The following is a 21,954-nucleotide window of genomic DNA, read 5'->3' on the forward strand; positions in this document are numbered from 1 at the left end:
ACATCACACGCACCCAGCTTAGAGTGCAGCCCAGGGTGCCGAGGGCCTGCCCAAGATCTCAAGTCTCTGTAACCAGGCCCCAAACCCCACAGGTACTTGGGGTGTTGATCCCATGAAGGAGGATAAAAGGACCTTAAAATCTTGAGATGCTGAGGGGCCTAAAGGGCTATGTGACCTTTGATGAGTCACTGACAAGTGGAATTTAAGGACTACTCTGGCGACAGGGGCAGACGAATGCATCTCAGGTTCTTGTGGGGTCCTGAGCATGTGATGACACAGAGGTGCCTCCAGGCCCCATTTCCAAGTGGTGGTGGGCTCAGGGACGTGCAGGCTGGAGTCAGCAGCCCCTTGTTTACACACCTGAGTATTCTGATGTCTGTCCACTGTCCAGGGATAAGAAGTGGTGGGGACGACAGGAACACCCGTGAGTGCACCTTCCTCAGCTCCATGTATTTATTCTGTGTGCTTGTTACATGTGTGTTGACTGTGTTTGTATGTTTATCACGTGTGCATATTCATCACATGTGTGTCCCCAGCATGTGTTCATTATAGTGCACGCTGGGCAGGATACAGGGCAGGGGAGCAGCTGACGTGGTCCACCAGGAGTCCTTCCAGCCTCGGACCCTGGGGTTCATGAGGCGGGAGAAGAAGCGGGTACTCACGGCAAGGGAGAGTTGACTTCCTTGTCCCCAGCACCTGGCCTCCAGCTGGGGGTGGGGACTGTCCACAGGAAACAAGAGGACAAAAAGAGGTGGTGGCGGGGGGGTGCATTTGTGAATCCATCTCACCCATTTATGAATCCGTTTCACCAGGCTTTCCTGAGCCAGTCGGCCAGGTTCTGCCATAGAAAGGTTGAGGTCTAGTCTGGGGCTGATGCCAGGTCCCCAGTGGGGTTGCATAGTTAATGGTTAATATATCAGCGAAGAACGGGCACCCAGTGTGGGTACAGAAGTGGGTGATGGGAGAGGCTGTGCTGGGTAGGGGAGCCCAGACCTGTGTGAGCCTGAAGGAAGGATGCATAGGCTTGATACTGGCTGGGGAGGGGCTTGTCCCAGTCTCCCAGCTAGGAAGCTGCACCCAGGCTCACTGGGATGGGACGTGGGCTCTGGCACCTCAGGCAACACCAGCATCAGCTCCCCGTCTTTCTCTCCCATCTCTGCAGGAGGCGGAGGAAAGCGCAAAGGGAAAAGCAAGAAGTGGAAGGAAATCCTGAAGTTCCCTCACATAAACCAGTGTGAAGACCTCCGAAGAACCATAGGTAAGCCATCCTGCTCCAGGGGGTGGGGGGAGGAGCTGGGAGGGGAGCGAGGAGCCCAGACACTTCGGAGTCATCTGTCCGGTGAGTCAAAACGGACAATGCTGTAAAGTGGCGCCAGGTAGGAGCTCCACGCTGATGCCTTTGCCAGTTGGCATAAAGATACAGCCAACATTCATCCAACATTCATGGAGCATTTGATGTGTGCTGGGTGGGATCAACCCCCAGTTACCCTTTGAGGCTGTTAATTTGCCTCCCTTACTTTGTGTGTGTGCGTGTGTGAGTGCTAAGTCGCTTTAGTCATGTCTGACTCTTTGCAAGCCTATGGACTGTAGCCTGCCAGGCTCCTTTGTCCTCCTAAAGATGAGGAAGAGGAAGACTGGCTGGGACCTCGGGCTGTGGGGAGTGATGATGTGCCTGGCTTTCCCTTTTGCCTCCCTTATATCCCAGGGACCAGGTCCTGGAGACACTCACCACCCAGAAATGCCAATGGGTGCAAACAAAGAAGACGCCTCCCATCCAAAAATAAATAAATTAAAAAAAAAATCCTGTTCTCTCTGGGCAATGGCCAGGGACAGGGACAGCTGAGCTGAGCTGGCCCCTCCAGAACGGTCACACTTCAGCCACTGTTCACCCCAACAATGTGGACACCTCACTTTCTACCTTCCTTCTCACTTACCCTTGAGCCAGATTCAGGGACCTAGTGCTCCCTCACTCTCCATGTCTCTCCTCTCTGATCCTGACACTTGGAGGTGAGCAAGCTCTACTGAGGTTCATTCCCTGCCCCCTGACTCTCAGTCCTGCCAAGTCTAACCCTGCTCCCCAGGAGACCTCAGGCCATTGCCCCAGTGCCACCAAGGCCCCTCACTTTCCAGTTGGCCTGGCCCCACCTTCTTCATTTCCGGTTTAGGGGACCCGGGAGCCTAGGATTTACCTCTAAGCTTTGCTCCGCCCGTGGACCCCACCCCACGGGCCCCAACCCCATATGTCTGTCTAGGTCCATAAACCAGCCTCTTGGCACGGTCCACTCCCCTGGGAGGGTGTGAGAAACGTGTGCGCTGGCGTGTGAAAATGAATTCTTCTGTTCTCCTTGAGGGCATTGAAAAGGCTCTGTGTGTGAGGGCAGTGTGAAGAGAGGCCGGGAAAACAGGAAGGCCGCCATAAACCGGCCGAGGGACTGCTGCTCGCGGGGACGGGCCCCAGGGCTTGGGCCCTCCTGCATGTTTACAGTCCGTCGCCCTGGTGTTTGCCCAGCCTCTGCTGGGGTCCTGCTGGAAGGCTTTCCTAAATAAAAATCTCATTTCTTTTCTAGACCAATACACAAACCAAACGGTGGCAAATGCTGCATTTATTTTTCTTGCTCACACATGAGCTCATTTTCTGAAGCTTTGGAGAGGATGTCCTGGGACAGGCTTTGGGCCAGGGTGACGTGGCCCTTGTGGGCCTGGAAGGCCTCGTGGGAAGGATCTTCTTTAGAGGGGAGGACGGAGCCCTCTAGGATCCCCGGGACTGGGCAGAACAGTGGTCTGTTAAAGCCATACCCTCTCTCTTGCACTCAGCACGGCCCTGACAACTGCAGGCCATCTCCCCCAGCAGAGACCCCAGGGTGATTTTAAGAAATGAAGACGGCACTCAGTGGACCCCCTGCTGAAACCACAGCAGCCTCTCCTCCCACCTGGAATGAAACACAAGCTTCTCACCGTGCTTTATGAGCACTTTGGCCATTGTATGAAGCTTAGGGATCCCTTCTCAGAATAATGCTTTTACATATACAGAAAATAAAGTACATGGTGTTGCAAAGGAAACCAGTTCTTTTCAGATAATTAGATACTTTAAAATATTATGATCTTGAAGTATATGAGCTTTTTTGTTCTTCAGTCATGTCTGACTCTTTGAGGTCCCATGGCCTGTAGTCTGCCAGGCTCCTCTGTCCATGGAATTTTCCTGGCAAGACTACTGGAACAGGTTGCCATTGCCTACTCCAGGGGATCTTCCCAAGCCATGCATCAAACCTCCATCTCTTGTGTCTCCTGCATTGGCAGGTGGATTCTTTTACCACTGCACCACCTGGGAAGCTTTAATAATGCTCAGCAACTGGTCTAACCAAGGCTCAGCAACTGTTCTAATAGCTACTGTAATTCTGAATTAGTGAGGAGCATAAGTAATATTTCCAGATACCTGCAATGATGGTGATATGAATGGGTGTGAGATTTCTGTTGTTGATCATTCCAGGCACTGCTAACGTTATTGTGGGTTGTTGTTGACATTCGTGACTCAAGGAAATGCTCATTTCCAGTTAGAGGCTGATGAAAAGAGAGATGATGTTTTTCTCCATCCAAGTTCAGTGAGTGAGTGAAGTTGCTCAGTTGTGTCCGACTCTTTGTGACCCCATGGACTGTAGCTTATCAGGCTCCTCCATCCATGAGATTTTTCCAGGCAAGAATACTGGAGTGGGTTGCCATTTCCTTCTCCAGGAGCTCTTCCTGATCCAGGGATTGAACCCGGGTCTCCCGCATTGTAGGCAGACGCTTTACTGTCTGAGTCACCAGGGAAGTCAAGGTTCAAGGACCTCTTAAATCCTATCCATGGACCTCTTGGTGATGCCCTTCCTATGCTGCCCTGTATGAGCCTGCCTTCACCTTGGTCTCAGTCACTCCCTCCTCCTCTATTGACTTTGCTGTGCTGGTTGCTTTTTCCTTGACTACCCCAAGCTTGTCTCTAGCCTAGAGCCTCTGCTGGTCCCTCTGCCTGGAATGCTCTTCCCCCACATTCAGGGGACCTTTAGGTCTCAGTTCAGATAGCACCTCCATAGAAAAGCCTTCCTGGGACTTGCCTAAAAGTAAACTTAAATCTTTCCCTGGTGGCTCAGATAGTAAAGCGTCTGCCTGCAATGCGGGAGACCCTGGTTCGATCCCTGGGTCGGGAAGATCCCCTGGAGAAAGAAATGGAAACCCACTCCAGTATTCTTGCCTGGAGAATCCCATGGACAGAGGAGCCTGGTAGGTTATAGTCCATGGGGTCGCAAAGAGCCGGACCTGGTGGCCCAGTAGCTAAGACCGTGCTCCCATCGTAGGGGGCTCAGGTTCCATCCCTGGCCAGGGAACTAGATCCCACATGCTGCATCCAAGGATCCTGTATGCCACGGTGAAGATGGAAGATCCTTCTTGCCACAACTGAGACCCGGTACGCCAAATAAATAAATATTTTTTTAAAAAAGAAAAGAAAAGCCTTTCCAACGAACCTTTAGAAAGGAACTGTATTCTCCCTTGAATTGCTGTTTCTCACACGGTGCTGTCTATTAATGCTCTTGGCCCGCGACCCCAGCCATAGTCATCTTGTGTTTAGTTGTGGGCCTGCGTGTTTTCTCTCTCCCTCACTGGACTGGATGTCCCATGACCACAGTGACTGTGGGGGTCACCACTAGGACAGTGCTTGGCACACGGTAGGGGCTCATTAAATCCTGGGAGAGTCAGTGAAGTGAAATATTGAAAATTAGGGCTCTGTTTAGAAAATCTGTGACATGAACGTGGCATTCCCAAATGTAATGTAGCCCATGGTTTAAAACTAAGTCATGAAAGTTCAGGCTTATAAGGTACCTTAGAAAGCATCTGCTTTAACGCTCCCTTCCCCCACTCCCTACCAGATAGATGAACAAGTCAGAGGGGCAGGTGACCTGGTGACTCCTGGTCCAGGCCAGTTTCCCCTGAGGCTGCAATTAGAATAATTCTTACAGTGATGTTAGACTTTTACAGAATTCTCAACTCAAGGAACTGGAGAGCATCTTGTCCAACCACCCTTTTTAGACCTGAGTCTGAATTTCAGAGTCTGTTAGCCTCCAATAGGAGAAGTGGCCTGCAACTCTCCGTTCACCAGCATTATATTGACTCAAAAACATTTTTTGGCATCATCCCCCAGCCAGTACCCAAAGCAGAGAGACTGCTTAGGCACTCAGAAAAAGTGACATTTCTGTCTTTTTTTCTTTCATCTTCTAAGTGTGGGTTGCATGTTCATCTGATTACTAAGTTTATTGAGCCCTCATGGTATGCTATGCACTTGGGAAACAGGCCTGATTCCTGACCCCCCCCACCCCTGTCGCCACCCCCAAGCTCATTCATGGCTGAACCCAGGAGGCTGGCGGAAATAGGTGAGAGCAAATTGAGAAAGTTTCATGTTGGAGGGACAGGTTGCCGAGCTGGAGAACCGTACCGCAGGTCTTCCACACATCAAGAACTTCTCTGGAGGAAATGACATCACTCTGAGCCTCTCAGGGCATCTCTCTGTGTGAGCTCCTGAGGGACATGGACCACATTCTCCATCTTGGGTCTCCATTGCTGGTCCTGGGAGTAGGTGGATGGGTGGATGGATAAAGTGATTGAATGAATGCTGCCCTCCTTCCCAGCCTGGAAACTGTAACTCACTGTGAATGGCAGCAATGAGTATTAAGACAGAGATTCCTTGCCACATGTGTCTACTTCCAATTGAGCCCCAGACATCAGTAACCAATTTTAGACAGTCCTGGCAGACAGATCATGAGAAGAGAAAGTGTTCTCTAATATCTGCTTGGTGAAACATCGAATAATGGCATTCGTTAGTAAGCTAATTGTAAGATAATTAGAGAGAGCCCAAATCAAAGTAGTTCTCAGAATATCCAGAACTTGGAAGGCAGGAACATCATTGTGAAGATAAAAGATTGCTGAGGTCTGCAAATATTTCTCAGTGACGCAGAAAGTTCTTTTGGGCATAAAGTGTGGCATTTTTATTTATTTAGCTCAGGCTCATTGCGTACTTTATTCTTTCATTAAAAAAGAAAAAAAGAGAGTATGAGGGGGCTTGAGTGAAAGAGTTGATTATTCTGCTATTTGGCAATATTTCTGTAGGAACTGTCCAAAAGCTATATAATAAATCAAGCCCCCTCCCCACCTCCTGGCGGGGTGACGTTTACGAGGAGACTTTTCACAGAAAGTAGATGCCGCTGTGCCCTGCACCCTCACGGATGGATGGGACAGGAGAGATTTCATTTGCCGTGTGGGAGAGAACCACTTGCCAAGCCTTAACTCTTTCTAGGAGCAGCAACTCTAGGCTGTGGGGGATTTCTAGAAGAAACTGTAGACTTTTAACTTTAAAGAAGAAAAACCACGGGGCTTCCCAGGAGATCCAGTGGTTAAGCTTCCGCTTTTCAATGCAGGGGGTGCTGGTTCAATCCCTGCAATGAGGGACTAGGGTCCCATATGCCTCGGTGTGCAGCCAAAAAACATTTAAAAATAAAAGAAGAAAATGAAAATAACGTGAAGTCTACCTTGAACTAGCCTAGTCTTGATTATTCACTCAGTGTTGCCCATGGTCTTTCAACAAAAATTCAGCCCACAGACACGTGTTAAGCCCCTACTATGTGCTGGGCATCACTGCAGACCCAGGATCTGTACCGTTGGCCACAGAAGCTGTGTCGTCTTATGGAAGGCCGTTGGCATGAAAGTCAAATGGTGGCTCCCAGTTGTGTGACATGGGGCGAGTTGCTTAGTTTCTCTGGCTTGCAAGTTTCTTTGTCTAGAAAATGGGACACGCTAATATCAACCTGGCAGAATTGTTGGGAGGGCCAGTAGGGTGCCTACTACACACCATCCTTATCACCATTATCATCATGGTGCTGGTGGTGTAGAGTAAAGGTTGAAGGCCCTGGTGGGGAGGCTTTAGAATTTCCCAAAGAAGCCAAATTGGCTACAAATGAGGAGTGGGGCTAGCCGCTTCTGTGCAGAAGTCATGTGGGTCCAGTGCCCCAGGGACCCCTGCCTGGGGGTCATTTGAATCCTTCCTTTCCTTGAACCCTTGCCTCCAGCCTCTGCTTCCTGGGCCACCCTGGTCCCTGCAGCCCTTGGCCCTTCTTCCTCCCCTGTGGAAGCCGATGGTGTCACACAGTGCCCAGATCCCTGGCCTGGTAGGTTTCTTTCCTAGGACACAAGGATGCTCTGGAAGGTTGCACCCTGGAGCCCTAAAAAGGGTTACCCCTGGGAAAGCCATTTCCCGGTGGCTCAGCAAGTAAAGAATCCACCTGCAATGCAGGAGGCACGGGAGATGCGGGTTTGATCCTCGGGTTGGGACGATCCGTTGGAGGAGGAAATGGCAACCCAATTCAATATTCTTGCCTGGAGAACCCCATGGGCTGAGGTCTATGGGGTGGCAAAGGAGTCAGAACGACTGAACCGACTTAGCACCGGAGAAGGCATAGAGGTCAGAGGGGACGTTAGCTTTATCTGTAAGATGTTTTTTTTTTTTAAATAATATTTTGTATTTTGTGCCTTGAGACTTTGCACTTTTTAAAAGAGGTCTATTTTTAAATTTTCGGCTGTGCTGGATATTCGCTGCCGCTTGGGCCTTTCTCTCTGGCTGGGGCACGCGGGGACTGCTCTCTAGTTGTTGGATGAGCTGCTCATTGCAGCAGCTTCTCTTGTGGAGCCTGGGATGTGGGGTGCTCGGGCTTCAGTAGCTGTGGCGCACGGGCTTAGTTGCATGTGGGATCTTCCCGGCTCAGGGATTGAACTGGTGTCTCCTGCACTGTGAAGCGGATTCTTTACCACTGAGCCACCAGGAAAGCCCTATAAGGTGATTTTTTTATAAAGGAGAAAGAATTGGCAAGTTATTTGTGTGGTTAAAGTTGAACGCTTAAAGATGAGATCTGCTGCCTGCTTCCACAGTGGGGCATTGGGGACAGTGATGCCATTTCCCTCTTTCCTGGTAGATTTTGGGTCCACTAATGAGTCTGTGGCCTCTGAGAGGATGATAAGAGTCTTGCCATCTTTGCAGGTCCTGCAGGACTGGGCAAGGGGCTCCTGCTCGGTTCATCTGGGCTGCTGGCAGGCGGGAGCCACCTGATAGCCAAAAGCCTTTGGCTGGTAGGGGTCTCGGGACCTTCAATCCTACAAGGATTTGGAGGAAGCCCAGGCATGAATCAGCCCAGTCTGATCTGGGACCCTCATCCTTGGAGTCTCCAGCCTCCTCCTGGGGTGCTCAGCGCTACACTCTGACCAGCAGGGTCCCCCTCACCCCACCCACGGTGGACTCCTGCCTGCACATTGTCGGCATCCCCTGAGTGGAATGGGTGGCCAGGGTCCTTTCCCAGAGATGAGACAGGGCTGGTCTCTGCTGCAAACAGCCTCTCTTTCTGCTCATCCCTGCTCACAGGCAACTGGTCCCTTGGCATTGCCAGGCACACAGCAGGATCTGGAGAGGAGTCTGGGCTCCTGAGACAGGTCTCACCCCACCCAGGGTCTGTGTGACCCAGGCCCCTTCAGGCCTGCCAGGCTGGCATGCAAGTGCTTGATTTCATTGTCAGGGATACCAAGTCTCTCTGCAGACGTCATTCCTGTCCTTGGGGTGATAAAGGCGCGTCCCGTCTGTCATTCTGCCACTTGCCACGCTCTGATAAGGCTCAGCATCTGCTTGTCCTTGGAGGGCAAGATAAATTTAGATGTGGCGGATTTAGAGCATCAGGTGACCTGTTTGCAGCTGTAGCTCTTAGGAGGGAGAGGGTTGCCTGGCTAGTCCCACAGTTTGCTGGGCATTAGTCTCACCTCTCCACCAAGATCAAGCCAAGGATTTCTCAAAATTGCCAACAACCGTAAGAAGCTGGGAGGAAAGCTTGGAGCAGATGGGTTCAGAAGGAAGCAGTACTGCTCACCACTGGAGTACCAATACCAATACCACTGGAAGGCAAGGGCTGGATCCTCAGTGCCCAGCCTGGCCTTGGGTGCAAGCACAATGCAAGCACCTAGAGGTCCTAGGTGATGGGTTTCATGTTGGGAGATTCTTAGAACAGAGCTTTGATAGGGATTTTATAGATGATCCGAGGTTGTGGTGTCCAAAGGCTGCCCTGCAGGAAGCATGAAAGATCTAAATTAGACTTCTATCTGATCAGGTTTTCTTTTTGCCTTTTATATTTGGGTTACTGTGTAAGGTTTTATTCCAGAGTTAAAACCAAGTCTGAAACCCATGGTTCTAAGCCAAGTCTCCTATTTTCCAGGTAAGTAAACTGAGTCCCAGAGAGACAAGTGACTTGATGAGGTCTCTCTGTGACTCACTGTCTTAGTGGGCTCAGGCTACCAGAGCAAAATGCCACAGATCAGGGGCCTTAAACAACAGAAATTCATTGTCTCACAATTCTGGAAGCTGGAGGTCCAAGATCAAGGTGTCAGCTTCCTTCTGAGCCCATCTGGTGTTGCTTCCTTCTGAGCCCATCTGCTCCAGGCTTTCCTCCTAGCTTCTTATGTTTGTTGGCGATTTCGAGAATTCCTTGGCTTGCAGAAACATCACCCTAACCTCGTCTTCATCTTCACATGGCATTCTTGTGTGTGTGTGTGTGTGTGTGTGTATTCAAATTTCCCCCTTTTTTTAAGGACATTAGTTATATTGGTGTCATATTGGATTAGGGTTTATCCTAATGACCTCATTTTAACTTGATCACCTCGGTGAATATTATTTTCAAATAAGATCACACTATAAAGGACTAGGGGTGAGGACTCCAACATATCTTCTTTGTCGTTCAGCTGCTAAGTTGTGTCTGACTCTTCGAGACTCTGTGGAGTGCAACATGCCAGGATTCCTTGTCCTTCAGTATCTCCTGGAGTTTGCTCAAACTCATGTCCATTGAGTTGGTGATGCCATCCAGCTATCTCAATCCTCTGTCATCCCCTTCTCCTCCTGTCTGCAGTCTTTGTCAGCATCAGAGTCTTTTCCAATGAGTCCGCTCTTCGCATCAGGTGGCCAAAGTATTGGAGCTTCAGCTTCAGCATCAGACCTTCCAATGAATATTGAGGATTTTTTCCCTTTAAGATTGACTGGTTTTACCTCCTGGCACTCTCAAGGGACTCTCAGGAGTCTTCTCCAGCACCACCATGTCTTCTTTAGGGATCACAATCCAACTCCTAACCTTCTCACATGGTTTTTGGAGTTCAAGTTCAAGGGACCAGAGGACCCAGGATCTTGCCAAGTCTGAAAGTAGACTCGTCCCTCCTTCCTGACCTGGCTCGGGGTTAACCCCTGTAGGCTGAGGCTCACTGCTCCCCCACAGGCCACAGGAATGTCTGTAGGACGATTAACTGCTTTCCAAACCATGCTGCTTGGTGCTTCTATGTTCTCTCTTTTTATTTTTGTTGTTATTGTTCAGTCATTGTAATTGGTAAATTACTTTGCTAAAAAACATAAGAAAATGCACATGAAGGACCACACATAATTTTGCCACTGGGCTGTAGCCACGCTTAACACTTGCATGTAATTCCTTCTTGCTTTTCCCCCTGTGTACATACCATGGTTTTGTTTATTAATCTTTTTCTTAATATAATTTAAAAAATATTTTCCCATATTTAAAAACCTCCATAAATGTGATTTGTGCTTTTCTATTTGACGCATATTTTTTGAGCGTCAGGCATTGAGGATATATCAGTGAACCAAACACAAAATTCTATTCTCAAGGGCTGTCTGGAGGGGTGATTGTCTACACCAGGGGACTGTGGGGAACTAGCCTACTGCCCGGTCCATCCCCACCTGTGTGGCTTATTTATTTCCTTATTTATTATTTCCTTTAAGTTATCTTGAAAATAAGCCCTCTTTCAGTGGCCTCAAATGAATCTGATTTTTTAAAGGCCTTTTATCTATCCCATGGTCTTCCCAGGTGGCTCAGTGGTAAAGAATCTGCCTGCCAATGCAGGAGATGCAGGTTCTATCCCTGGGTTGGGAAGATCCCCTGGAGGAGGAAATCGCAACCCACTCCATTATTCTTGCCTGGGAAATCCCATGGATAGAGGAGCCTGGTGGGCTACAGTCCATGGGGTAGCAAAGAGTCGGACATGACTAAGCACACACACACACACACACACACATATCCCATATATGTATTGTAATTTAGGGTGGTTTTTTTTTTTAGCCACCAGGCAGCATTTGGGATCTTAGTTCCCCAATCAGGGTTTAAACCTCTGTCCCCAGCATTGGAAGCACAGAGTCTTTTTTTATTTTTTACTTTATTTATTTTTAATTGGAGGATAACTGCTTTGCAATATTGTGTTGGTTTCTGCCGTACATCAACATGAATCAACCACGGGTATACATATGTCCCCTCCCTCCTGAACCTCCCCCCCACCTCCCACCCCATCCCAGACGTTTAGGTATACATATGTCCCCTCCTTCTTGAACCTCCCTCCCACCTCCCACCCCATCCCACCCCTCTAGGCTGTCACAGAGCACCAGGCTGAGTTCCCTGCACTATACGGCAACTTCCCATTAGCTGTCTATTTTACACATGGTAATGTATATATTTCAAGGCTACTCTCTCAATTCATCTCACCCTCTCCTTTCCCCACTGTGTCCATAAGTCTGTTCTCTATGTCTGAATCTCTATTTCTGCCCTGTAAATAGGTTTATCAGTACCATTTTCCTATATTCCATATATGTGTAAGTGTGTTAATATGTGATATATGTGGAAGCACAGTCCTAACCATTGGACTTCCAGGGAAGCCCCTGGGTTTTTTTCTCTCTCATTTTTTGCCATCACAATTAGTGTTCAGATGACCCTCTTTATACTTCATTGTGACATCGCAGTCTCTGGCTCAGAGGTGAGAAAGCCCACGCCGTCTTTCTGAATGCAGACACGTTTAGCTAAACCCGAGTAGACTGCGCTCTGCCCTCTGCCTCCTTCGCTTCCTCTGGAATGTTCCATTTCCAGCTCACGCTTGCATCCACAGATGCCATTCACGTGAAATGTGCCACTGATGGACAAAGCCAGTGAGGTTTGATGAACACCTCCGCTCCGCTTGCCAGCCCCAATTCCCTGCAGTCGCAGGCAGGAGAAGGGTTTTCTGTCTGTTTTAAGGCCTGTTCCTGAAAACAGAGGACAAACAAGCTGGTTTATGCAGCAACGGGGGCTTCAAAGCAGCCCAAGAGGCCAGCCGACCCGCAGCAGCCTGAGCACGACAGAGTTCTGCCCCATACAGAGACTCTAGGATAACACTGCTGATGGTCTCTGCCCAGACTCTATTTACAGAATTTATTTCCCGAGCTCTGTCTTCAGCAGCCCCTTGGCAGCATCAACCCCAGCGTCTGCCTCAGTGCATTAAACACCCCTTGTTCCGAGTACCCCAGAGCTAGCACCCAAGGGACAGTGAGAAGAAAAAAATGTGGGTGGAGGGATATGTGGGGCCAGTATAAACTTCCAAATTAAAAAAAAAAAAAAAGGAACAACATCAAAAAAATGTATCCCCTGAAGAGCTCATGGGAGCCTGAGCTCCTGTTGACTTCTCCCTGCGGCCCCCTCCAGCCAGTACCAGGAAGGAAGATGCAAAATCGAGAAACCTGCAAACTCAGCCCGGCCTTTTGTTCGTTCTTCTTCTTCTTCTTTTTTTTCTGTTTCACAACTGTACTGTCCTTGCATCGTCTTTAAAACTTATTTTTTTAGTTATCCTTTAGTTCTTTTTCTCTTTACAGAAATAAACCCGTTGATGAAATTTCTAAAATCGAATCTGGAAGGAGGAGAATAAAACTTGCTGATGAGATAATCACGGTTAACGTTTCCGTGTGTGGCCCTTTCACAGTTTGCTTTGCTTAGAGAGACAGAATTCAACCAGCTGTCTTTTGTTTCCCTGCCCAGAAGTCAGGTACCATTTTAAATGGAAATAAATGGTTGTAGTGTCTCTTGTGGCCTGGGAGGTAGGAGACCCAGGTTCCTGTGCTACTGCCTTGGTTCTGTGGCCTTTTGAAAGTCACTTAACTTCAATTTGCCCGTCTTTTTTTTTTTTTTAATGTGATCATTTGTAAAGTCTTTATTGAATTTGTTACAATATTTCTTCTGTTTTATGTTTTGGCTGCAAGGCATGTGGGATCTTAGCACCCCAACTGGGGATGGAACCTGCACCCCCTTCATAGGAAGGTGAAGTCTTAACCACTGGACTTCTAGGCAAGTCCCAATTTTCCCATCTTTAAAATGGGGATCTGATCATCCTTCCTACCTTACTGGATGATCAAGTGTCCAGTGGAGTTACTAGTAGAAAGTGCTTTATCATGGGCTCTGCAGATTGTTGCTGGTCATTTTCAACATGGTCATGTGACCCTGGGCTTCCCTGGTGGCTTAGATGGTAAAGAATCTGCCTGAAATGCAGGAGAGGTGGGTTGGATCTCTAGGTTGGGAAGATCCCCTGGAGAAGGGAACGGCTATCCACTTAGTATTCTTGCCTGGAGAATCCCATATGCAGAGGAGCCTGGCGGGCTACCGTCCATGGGGTACAAAGAGTCAGACACAACTGAGCGACTAAGGATGCTACCAGCATCGCTGTCACGCCAGCCCCCTCTGCCTGGTGGGCAGAGATGGACACGGAGGTGATATTGCTCCAGGCCTTTGGCTGAGCCCAGCTTGAGACAGAGTGAGATGCTGAGAATGGCTTTGCCAAAAGATGCCGTCATCAGGATTGGGCGTCAGCAACTCTGGGAGTGCCTGCAGCACGGTGCTTATGTCTCAGGCAGGTCAGCTGGGACAAAGCTGTTGAGGGACTGACCCATTTCCATCAATTTGGTGCAGAGACACCAGTGAAGAGCATGAGGCACCAGGGCTGGAGCCAGGCTCTGTTCCTTACTGACTATGACTTTGGGCAAAGTGATGTAACTTCCCTAACCCCCAGTCTCTCTGTCTGGAAAAAGGGGACTAGAAGTTGCAAGGATTGACTGGAGACTCACAGTGGGAGGGCTGTGCCCAGGGCCTGGCTCACAGCAAGTGCCCAAGGGCAGCTGCTTCATCCCCTTCCTCTTCATTATCACTGTTGTCAACAGTCCTGTTCAGGTCAGAACTTTGTTTCTTGGTTCCCAGGGTGGTGGTTGCCAAGTCCTGCTGGCTTTAGGTTTATCTGTTCATTCATTCGTTCATTCATCTGCTAAGTCCTTACTCTGTGCCAGGGATCCAGGGAGCTGCCAGGTGGTGGGGAGCTGCTTTCCGGAGTGGCTCCTGGCAGCATGGACTGGGCTGTGTATTTCCTTTATGTAACCTGGATATAACCCTTTTCTCTCGGCCCTCAAAGTCTCTATTTACTTACTCTTAGCAGACTTAGAAGTTCTCATGGTTACCACCTGAAATCCCCCTCCTTAAAGGCCACTTCATCTATCCCTCTGCCTCCAGGCAGGATGGGCCTCAACCAACACAGATGCATGAGTGAAAACCTGTTAACCCACAAATTCCTGATCAGCTTTCACTCTGGGCAAGGTGCAGCCAAGGGCTCCCAGCGGGGCTTGTGAGGCCAGCTCCATCCCTTAAGGAGCTGAGCCTAGTCAGGGAGACAGGGCAGAAAGCACACACAAGATGCCGGGTAATGGCCATGAGAATGTGGGCAGCTGTCACAAGTCAGTCCTCAGTACCAAATGCCTAGAGGCTGGGGGGAGAAGGGGGGACAGAGACATCTCTGTGGGACAGGAAGTTTCCAGCTGGAGTCACTGGGAGAAAGGGAAAACTTCTGGGGTCAGCAGGTTCAGCATCGTCAGCATCATCCATCCAGCAAGCGTTTCCTGCGCGCTCACCGTGGCCAGGCATCAGGCTGCTTCCCTTACAGACACACGCTCACTGAAGCATTACAAACCCTATGGAACAGGTGTCACTTTCCCCCACCCCTGTTTCATGGATGAAGATGCAGAGATGCAGAGAGATTAGTAAATTGCTCGAAGTTACAGAGCTCTGGAAGAGGCAGAACTCAGATCGAAACCTGGGCCAGAGTCAGGGCCATGCGGACTGTGGCTTCCACCACGCTGGCCGTGGTTTCCCCATGGGAGTGGGACAGCTGGGGGCACATTCAAGAGGTGATGGTGCACTGCTTTGGTGAGCTTTGTGCAGAGAAGTCATGAGGGATGAGGTCTAAGAGAGACACCATCCATGCCTCCAAGCTGGAATGTTAGGTCTTCGTCCTGAAGGTAATAGGGAGCCGTAGCATGACAGCCCCTGCCACCATTCTCAGTGGGAGCAGAGAGTAGAGACAGGCTGTGGATGGAGCAGCCTGGCCTTCCTGGGTGACACGACATTCATTCACTTCCCAAAATATTTATTCTTTACCTACTGTGTGCCAGGGAGAAACGAGACTGTTTCTCAGGCACCCAGCCCAGGACCTGGAATGTCCCAGAAACGGCCTCCTCTTCTGAGGCCAGGACGCCGTGGCTCAGGTGACCCCGCAAAGTCAGGAGAGGCTGGAGCTTCCTCACCTGCCGCTGCAGGCTGGGCACAGGTTTCTCTTTTCGACGCTGAGTCACGGAATGCCTTTTACATCACCTGTGAGTCTCCGAGCCAACAGCTGTTCCCACTGCCCACCTGTCTCTCCCCCTCCTTTTTGGGGGTGACTTCTGGCTCCCCTGCTGTCTGTCCTCTCTCATTCCTCCCCCCGCTGAGCCTTGTAGAAGGTGGGAGATGGGTGTGAATGTCACACTGGCCGTCTCTCTGCCCGGGGTGTGCCTGCATGAGCGATTGCTTCAGGCACGTTCCGGGTGGGGCTTGCAGACCTGAGCCAACTGGGGAGCTCAGAAGGTGGGGGTGTGGGCTGCAGAGGGAACTCTGCAGCCCCACAGCCCTCTGGCCTCTTCCTCTGGCCAGTCAGCCATGCGACCCGTTCTCTTGGGGCTTCTGCCACTCTCTGACCTCGTTGGGCTTTAACGTGAAAGGAGTCATTCTTGGAGTGCTTGCCACTCACCCCAGCCTGCATCCCTCCCACATTCCTGTTCCCTGCAATGGCTGTGCTAGGTAGAAATCTGAGCTCCTGAGATCTGCCCCATTTTCTCCATCTCTTTGCCCCAACTGAGGGGAGCCCAGGCTTGTGCTATCTGTTGCCCTCCAGCTTTCCGGAAGAGTCCACGGGGCTTCCGTGTTGTTGAGGGAATCAGCCTGGCACGTGCGTCTAATCACCAGACCCCGTGCCCCAAAGGTAGGCTACTGGCTGTCCTGTATCCCTCTCAGCTGCTCAGGTACCAGGTAGAGTGACTCTGCCCTGGAGACAACACGGGCAGGGGAGGGCAGTTTCTGGGCCTGGGGTTAGAAGGTCCACATTCTGCCAGGTGCCAACTTACCAGCACTGTGCCTTAAGCCAATTGATCACCCACCTCTTCAGGCCTGGGTTTTTTGTTTTTTTTTTATGAACAGACTCTATTTTTTAAAACCATTTTGGTCTGGTGGAAATATTGAGCGGGAAGTACAGAGAGTTCCCACAGAGCCTCTGTACAAGCCTCAGTTTTCTCATCTGTCAAATGGGGATGGACCCTCACCTTGTTCTTACTGTGCTTACTGTTCTTACCATCCCCTCGCCCCCATTTTATGGATGACAAGACTGAGGCTGAGAGACAAGGGGCTAGTTCAGGGTCACTGGCTGGGGAGTGTGAGAGCCTAACTCCTAGCCTGGGGGTGTGGAGGTCCAGGCAGGTAGCACGTGGGCACGGGAGGGATGAGCTGAGTGGGACCCTCATAAGACCTCCTGGAGGGTGAAGAGTCTCCCCTGGAGCAGCTCTGATCTCTGCCACCTGGTTTGCAGCAGGAAGGGAAGAGCGCCTCCCAGCGGCTGCTCAGCTCACGCATCCTTGGGGGACCCTTCGTTCATTTATTTATTCAGTGAGGTTTTTTTTTGCAGGGGTATTTGCAGGGGCTTCTCTAGTTGTGATGAGCGGGCTTAGTTGCTCTGCAGCATATGGGATCTTAATTCCGCGAACAGAGATCAAACCTGTGTCTCCTGCATTGCAAGTCGGGTTCTTAACCCCTGGACCGCTGGGCTCTGTTCAGTGAGTCCTTGAGTGCTGACTAGGTGTGGTGCCAGTGCTGGGAGCTGGAGACTGGAGTTCGAGTCCAATGTTCACCGAAACAAGGTTCCTCCTGGAATGTCAAGGCTGGCAGACCTCAGTCCCATGCTAGCTGCACCCCTCCTCTGCAGGTAGGGAAACAGCTACCCCGCCCCCTGCCACCCCAGGGATGACCGGCAAGCTGGAGGCAGGAAGCGAGGAGGGGCCTGGGTCTGCTGGCTCAGTGGCCAGACACCATGGGCCCAGGAGGTGGCTCAGCCTGGAAGGCCCCAGCCATGGCATCTTGTGTGTGGGTGTGGGGGACTGTGGGAGCTGGGAGGTCAATTCTGGACCTGTGGCAACAAGGGACCCGTTCTTGGTTCCTGGCCTTGTCACATCCTGCCAGAGAGGTGAGTAATCACTCGCCGGGCCGGTTGGGTGGCTGCCACACTCAAGGGCAGCCTCCAAATTAGGGAACGGCTTTCTTCTAGGATCCTGACCCTTCCCTAGGGCTCAGGGACAGCTTGGCAAGCAGAGAGGGCAGCCTCACCAGCACCCACGGGTGCAGCCAGGCCATGCCAGGTGGCACTGTCTCTCTCCCATTCTGTCCAGCGTCCACCCTTTCCATCTTCCTGAGAGGGGTGCAGAGCAGAACCCCACAAGTGAGCTCGTCTTTCACCTACCCCACTCATTGGGCTGCCCCCCGGACAGGGGCCGTATCTCTGTTCCCTGTGTCCCAGCGTGGGTCACAGCGCCTGTACCCGGGAGGTGCTTGTTGTGCGTCTGATTAGCCAGGAGTCCTGAGGCCTGGTTTTCGTTTATGCTCCGTCACTACCCACCCACCTGCATCTGTCTTTGTTCAAACTGCTGGGAAGCCCAGAGCCAAGTGCTGTGCCGAAAGCATAGCTCTCCTTTGTCAGACGTCCTGCGGGAGCTTGTTTTTTTCTCTCCTCCCTCTTTGCTGGTTGTTTCCTGTTCTTTTTCTTTCACTGAACAATTGAACATATGCTTTTATGGGAAAATGCTGTGGACCCTTTTGGGAAGTGAGCAAGCCATATACACATCAGTCCATTAGAAATAGGAAGGAGAAAGGTCCCCTCTCCACCTGGGAACCAGGTGTGTCTGAGCTCCGCTGCTCCTCCCTGGAGACTGGGCCAATGAGCACCTGCCCTGTGAACTTCGAGGAACGTATGGGCGGAATGTATTTGGACAGGCCAAGGTGCTAGGCAGTGCCAGGCCAGTGCCTGCCCTGGGGCTTTAGAAGATGTGGCCGCTCAGGCCGGAAGATGCCACGTGCTTCTGTAGAATTGGCTGTGGAACAACCAGCCTGGAGGGGGCCAGGGCTTGCCCAACTGGGCACAGCTGGCCAGCTTCCTATTTCGAAGAAGCTGGCTGAGAGGTTGGCCAATCGGGCCATCGGAAATTGCCCTAAGGGGAAGGAGACATCCTAAGTTATAGCACTGGATGTGGGCCAGCTTCTTGTGTTACTCTGCGTTGCTCTCCCTCCCTGGTAAAAAGGTGCAAGGACTGGGCATCCACAAGACGGTGACATTGTCCAAAAAAGGAGAGAGCTCGGCTGAGAGGTATAAATAGGAGCTTGGGCGGCGGGGTTGGGGGTGGGTGGCCAGATGACAGGGTTTCCTTGCTCACAGCGCCACAGGAGGACTGCTTTTGAGGTCCCAGCGGCCAACTGGAGACCCTTTTTGAGATGTTGGCAAGATGAGAGTTGAATAATCTCTTATCATCCTGCACTCTCTTCCCCTCGCTGCACCCCAGCCATCCTTAGAGAGAGTTGGGGAGAACGAGCTCTAAGTGGAGCAGTTAAACCTGGCCTGTCTGCTGCGTTCTGCAGAAAAGAGCCTGTCTGTGGCTTGAGACCAGAGGGGGAGGGCAGGCTGGACGGTGCTGGTGGACAGTGCTGGAAGGAGTTAGAGGTGGGGGCGTGGTGGGGGTGGAGCCAATGGGGCTGGACCAGCAGCTGGCCAAACCTGGTCCTTGGTGGGCTTCAGTGGTACAGAGGTGCAGGCAGAAGGCAGGACAGCAGCTCAAGGTAGCGGCGTGGCTTTGGGAGGTGGACCGAGGTGATGCTATGACTCTATTTCCAGTAGTTCCAGAAGGAAAGCAGTATCTTTAATGCCATACAGGACTCCGTTCTTTGCTCTTCTGTTTACTCACTGGGTGGTCTCAGGCAAGCCTCTCACCTTCAGGAAGGAGTTCCTTACTCGGACCGTGGGGTAAATGCGGGACACCTCCTGGGGTCTGCTCAGTTGCTCGGTCGTGTCCGACTCTCTGTGGCCCCATGGACTGTAGCCCGCCAGGCTCCTCTGCCTGTGGAATTTCCCAGGCAAGAATACTGGAGTGGGTTGCCATTTCCTACCCCAGGGGATCTTCCCGAGCCAGGGATCAAACCCCAGTCTCTTGGCGTCTCTTACATTGGCACACGGATTCTTGACCACCAGCGCCAGCTGGGAGGCCACACTGCAGAGCATCATAAGACATGAGTAGGGAGACCCTGTACTGGGCGCAGCACCTGCTGGTGTGGAACAGTTCTCTCCGGGGCCAAGATGGTCCCTGGGGATGGGAGTCGGGTCTGTCTGTCTGCAGCCCTGGTGACAGGCTTCCTGGAGTCATTGGCCAGCAGCCAACTTCTTTTTCCAGTTGGGCCTGATGGTGAAAGTCAGCTCTTCTGTCCGGCACTAATTCGGCTGCGGACACCACCTAGTCCTCCGAGGTCCAGGGATTCTTCTGACCCTCCAAACTGCCACATGCCTTTGACTGTATCTCTGAACACGCCTGTCTTCACTCCCCAGGGAGGTCGTGGGCTACTGCTCAGCGTGCAAAGCTCTTTTCACACTCTCCAAATTCATGTAATCTTCTAGCGATCTTACGGGTGAGTGGTATTTCCAGTCTCCTCTGAAAGACCCGGCTCCTAGAAGTTACCTCCATTGCCCAGCAAGGCCTGACCCTTGGTGGCTCATGGCTGCTTCTTGGGGCTTAACTGTGGCTGTGCCATGCAGCTTGCCCCAGGGTGGGGTGAGGACACTGTGTAGATGGGCCTGGATGGTCAAGCCCATTCCTCCTGGTTAAGCTTTCCGCCAGTGGCAGCCACCTCTTTAATGAGAACCCTACAGCTCTGCTAAAGAATCTGCCTGCAATGCAGGAGACTCAGGTTCAGTCCCTGGGTTGGGAAGGTCTCCTGGAGAAGGGAATGGCTATCCATTCCAGTATTCTTGCCTGGAGAATTCCATGGACAGAGGAGTCTGGTGGGCTGCGGTCCATGGGATTGCAAAGAGTTGGACACAACTGAGTGACTTACACGTAACTCCAACTCCAGCGCCTTCTGCATTTAGGTCTTGGGCTCTGGGATCCCAACCTGCCTGCTGCCTACACCTGTCTCATTTTTTCGGTAAGCCATTTGGCCTCGGGAAGGTGAGGTGGTGGGAGAAGTGTTACCTTCCAGTCTGAGTTGGCATGAACTGGCCAACTAAAACATTTCCGTATGCCAAAAATCATTTTACTTGGTTACTTCGTAACAGGCCAAGTGCACGATTTTCCATCAAAACATTTCCATCGTTCAAAAAGTGTGTCTGACACAGAAGCTGATTCCTGCTGCATCCTTTTGACAGCTCACATTTTACTTGGGATCCAGTGTTTTTCAGAATGTCACCACCTCTTGCTTTACGTAAGGACCAAACTCCCCGATGGAAATATTTTGCAAGATTGTTTTTTCACCGTCAAGGTGGCACAACACTCCTGCAGAAGGTTTTCTTTGTCTGGCCCAGAGAAGAATCCTTTTTCTGTAGAATTCCTGCCACATTTCACTGGCCAGGATGGGTCTTGCCAGGACGCCTTGAAGTGGATCATGTCCCATTACAGCCAAAGCTGTTTAAGGTTCATGGAAATGTTTGTGGAAACAATTGCAGACTCCTCTGCTGGCAGCTGACTCCTTTTGTGTAATTTTTGATAGAACATGCACCCAGCACAGCAGAAGAATTTGGCTGGCCCTCGGAATGTGCTGGAATGGAATTTGGCTGTGCTGTCTGTCCAGGTCTCTGATATGGCTGTGAGAGAATGTTCGCTTGCTCATTAAGCAAATATTCAATATTCATAGAGTTCCCTCTATGTCCCAGATTCTGGGCTAATCAGAGATAAGTGCTACTCGGGCCCCATCCTCAAGGAGCCTGGTTGATGGGGAATAGAAGACACAGGTGTGTTCCATTCCTAAGTACTTCGGAACCATGTTAGGAAGGGCGGCAGGCACATTATTTAGGTGTGAGGTGACTTCAGGTGACACACAAGTGAACTGGGTTATGCATTTAATTTAATGTATGTCATTCCAGAAAAAAGTACCTCCAACAGTAATTTCCCATATGTTATTGCTTAGGGATAAAAAGTTGAAGAAAGGTAGGAGGGAGAGTCAATTAAAACACAAGTTAAAGGGATTTCCTTGGTGGTCCAGTGGTTAAGACTCCACGCTCCCAGTGCAGGGAGCATGGGTCCAATCCCTGGTGAGGGAACTAAGGTCCCACATGCCTCATAGCATGGCCAAAACAACAACAAACCCAAGTTAAAGAAAAATATCCAGTACATATTATAATAGTGGTAACTATTATAGGAGGTAGATTATGGTAAAGATTATCATTAAAAAATTCTTGACAGTGACTCACAAACGACTGATGTCTAGAAAAGTTCAGTGCAGGTTCATTGCATGCTGATGGGATGCCAAGGGCTTTACTTGGACCATCATGCAAGCTTCAGGAAGCTGTGGGAGATGGTAGTGTTACCATCCCAACTGAGAGCTGATGAAACTGAGGCTTAGAGAGGGGAGATGATTTGCCCAAGGTCATATGACTAGTAAGTGGAAGAACCTGAATTTGAACCCTGGTCTGTCTGACTCTGGATCATGAACTCTTCACCGCTATGCTATGACAAAG

General features: G+C 50.7%; 1 protein-coding gene across 1 annotated transcript in view; it reads left to right on the forward strand.

Moving 5' to 3' along the window:
- Positions 1–21,954, forward strand: part of GRK5 (G protein-coupled receptor kinase 5) — a 228,524-nt gene that overhangs the window by 104,290 nt on the left and 102,280 nt on the right. The window contains exon 2 of the mRNA XM_061403631.1: positions 1,163–1,258. Within this exon, the coding sequence (XP_061259615.1) occupies positions 1,163–1,258 (96 nt within the window). The remainder of the gene's footprint in view (positions 1–1,162; positions 1,259–21,954) is intronic.

This window comes from Bos javanicus, chromosome 26, assembly GCF_032452875.1.
Source record: "Bos javanicus breed banteng chromosome 26, ARS-OSU_banteng_1.0, whole genome shotgun sequence".
Classification (NCBI taxonomy): domain Eukaryota; kingdom Metazoa; phylum Chordata; class Mammalia; order Artiodactyla; family Bovidae; genus Bos; species Bos javanicus.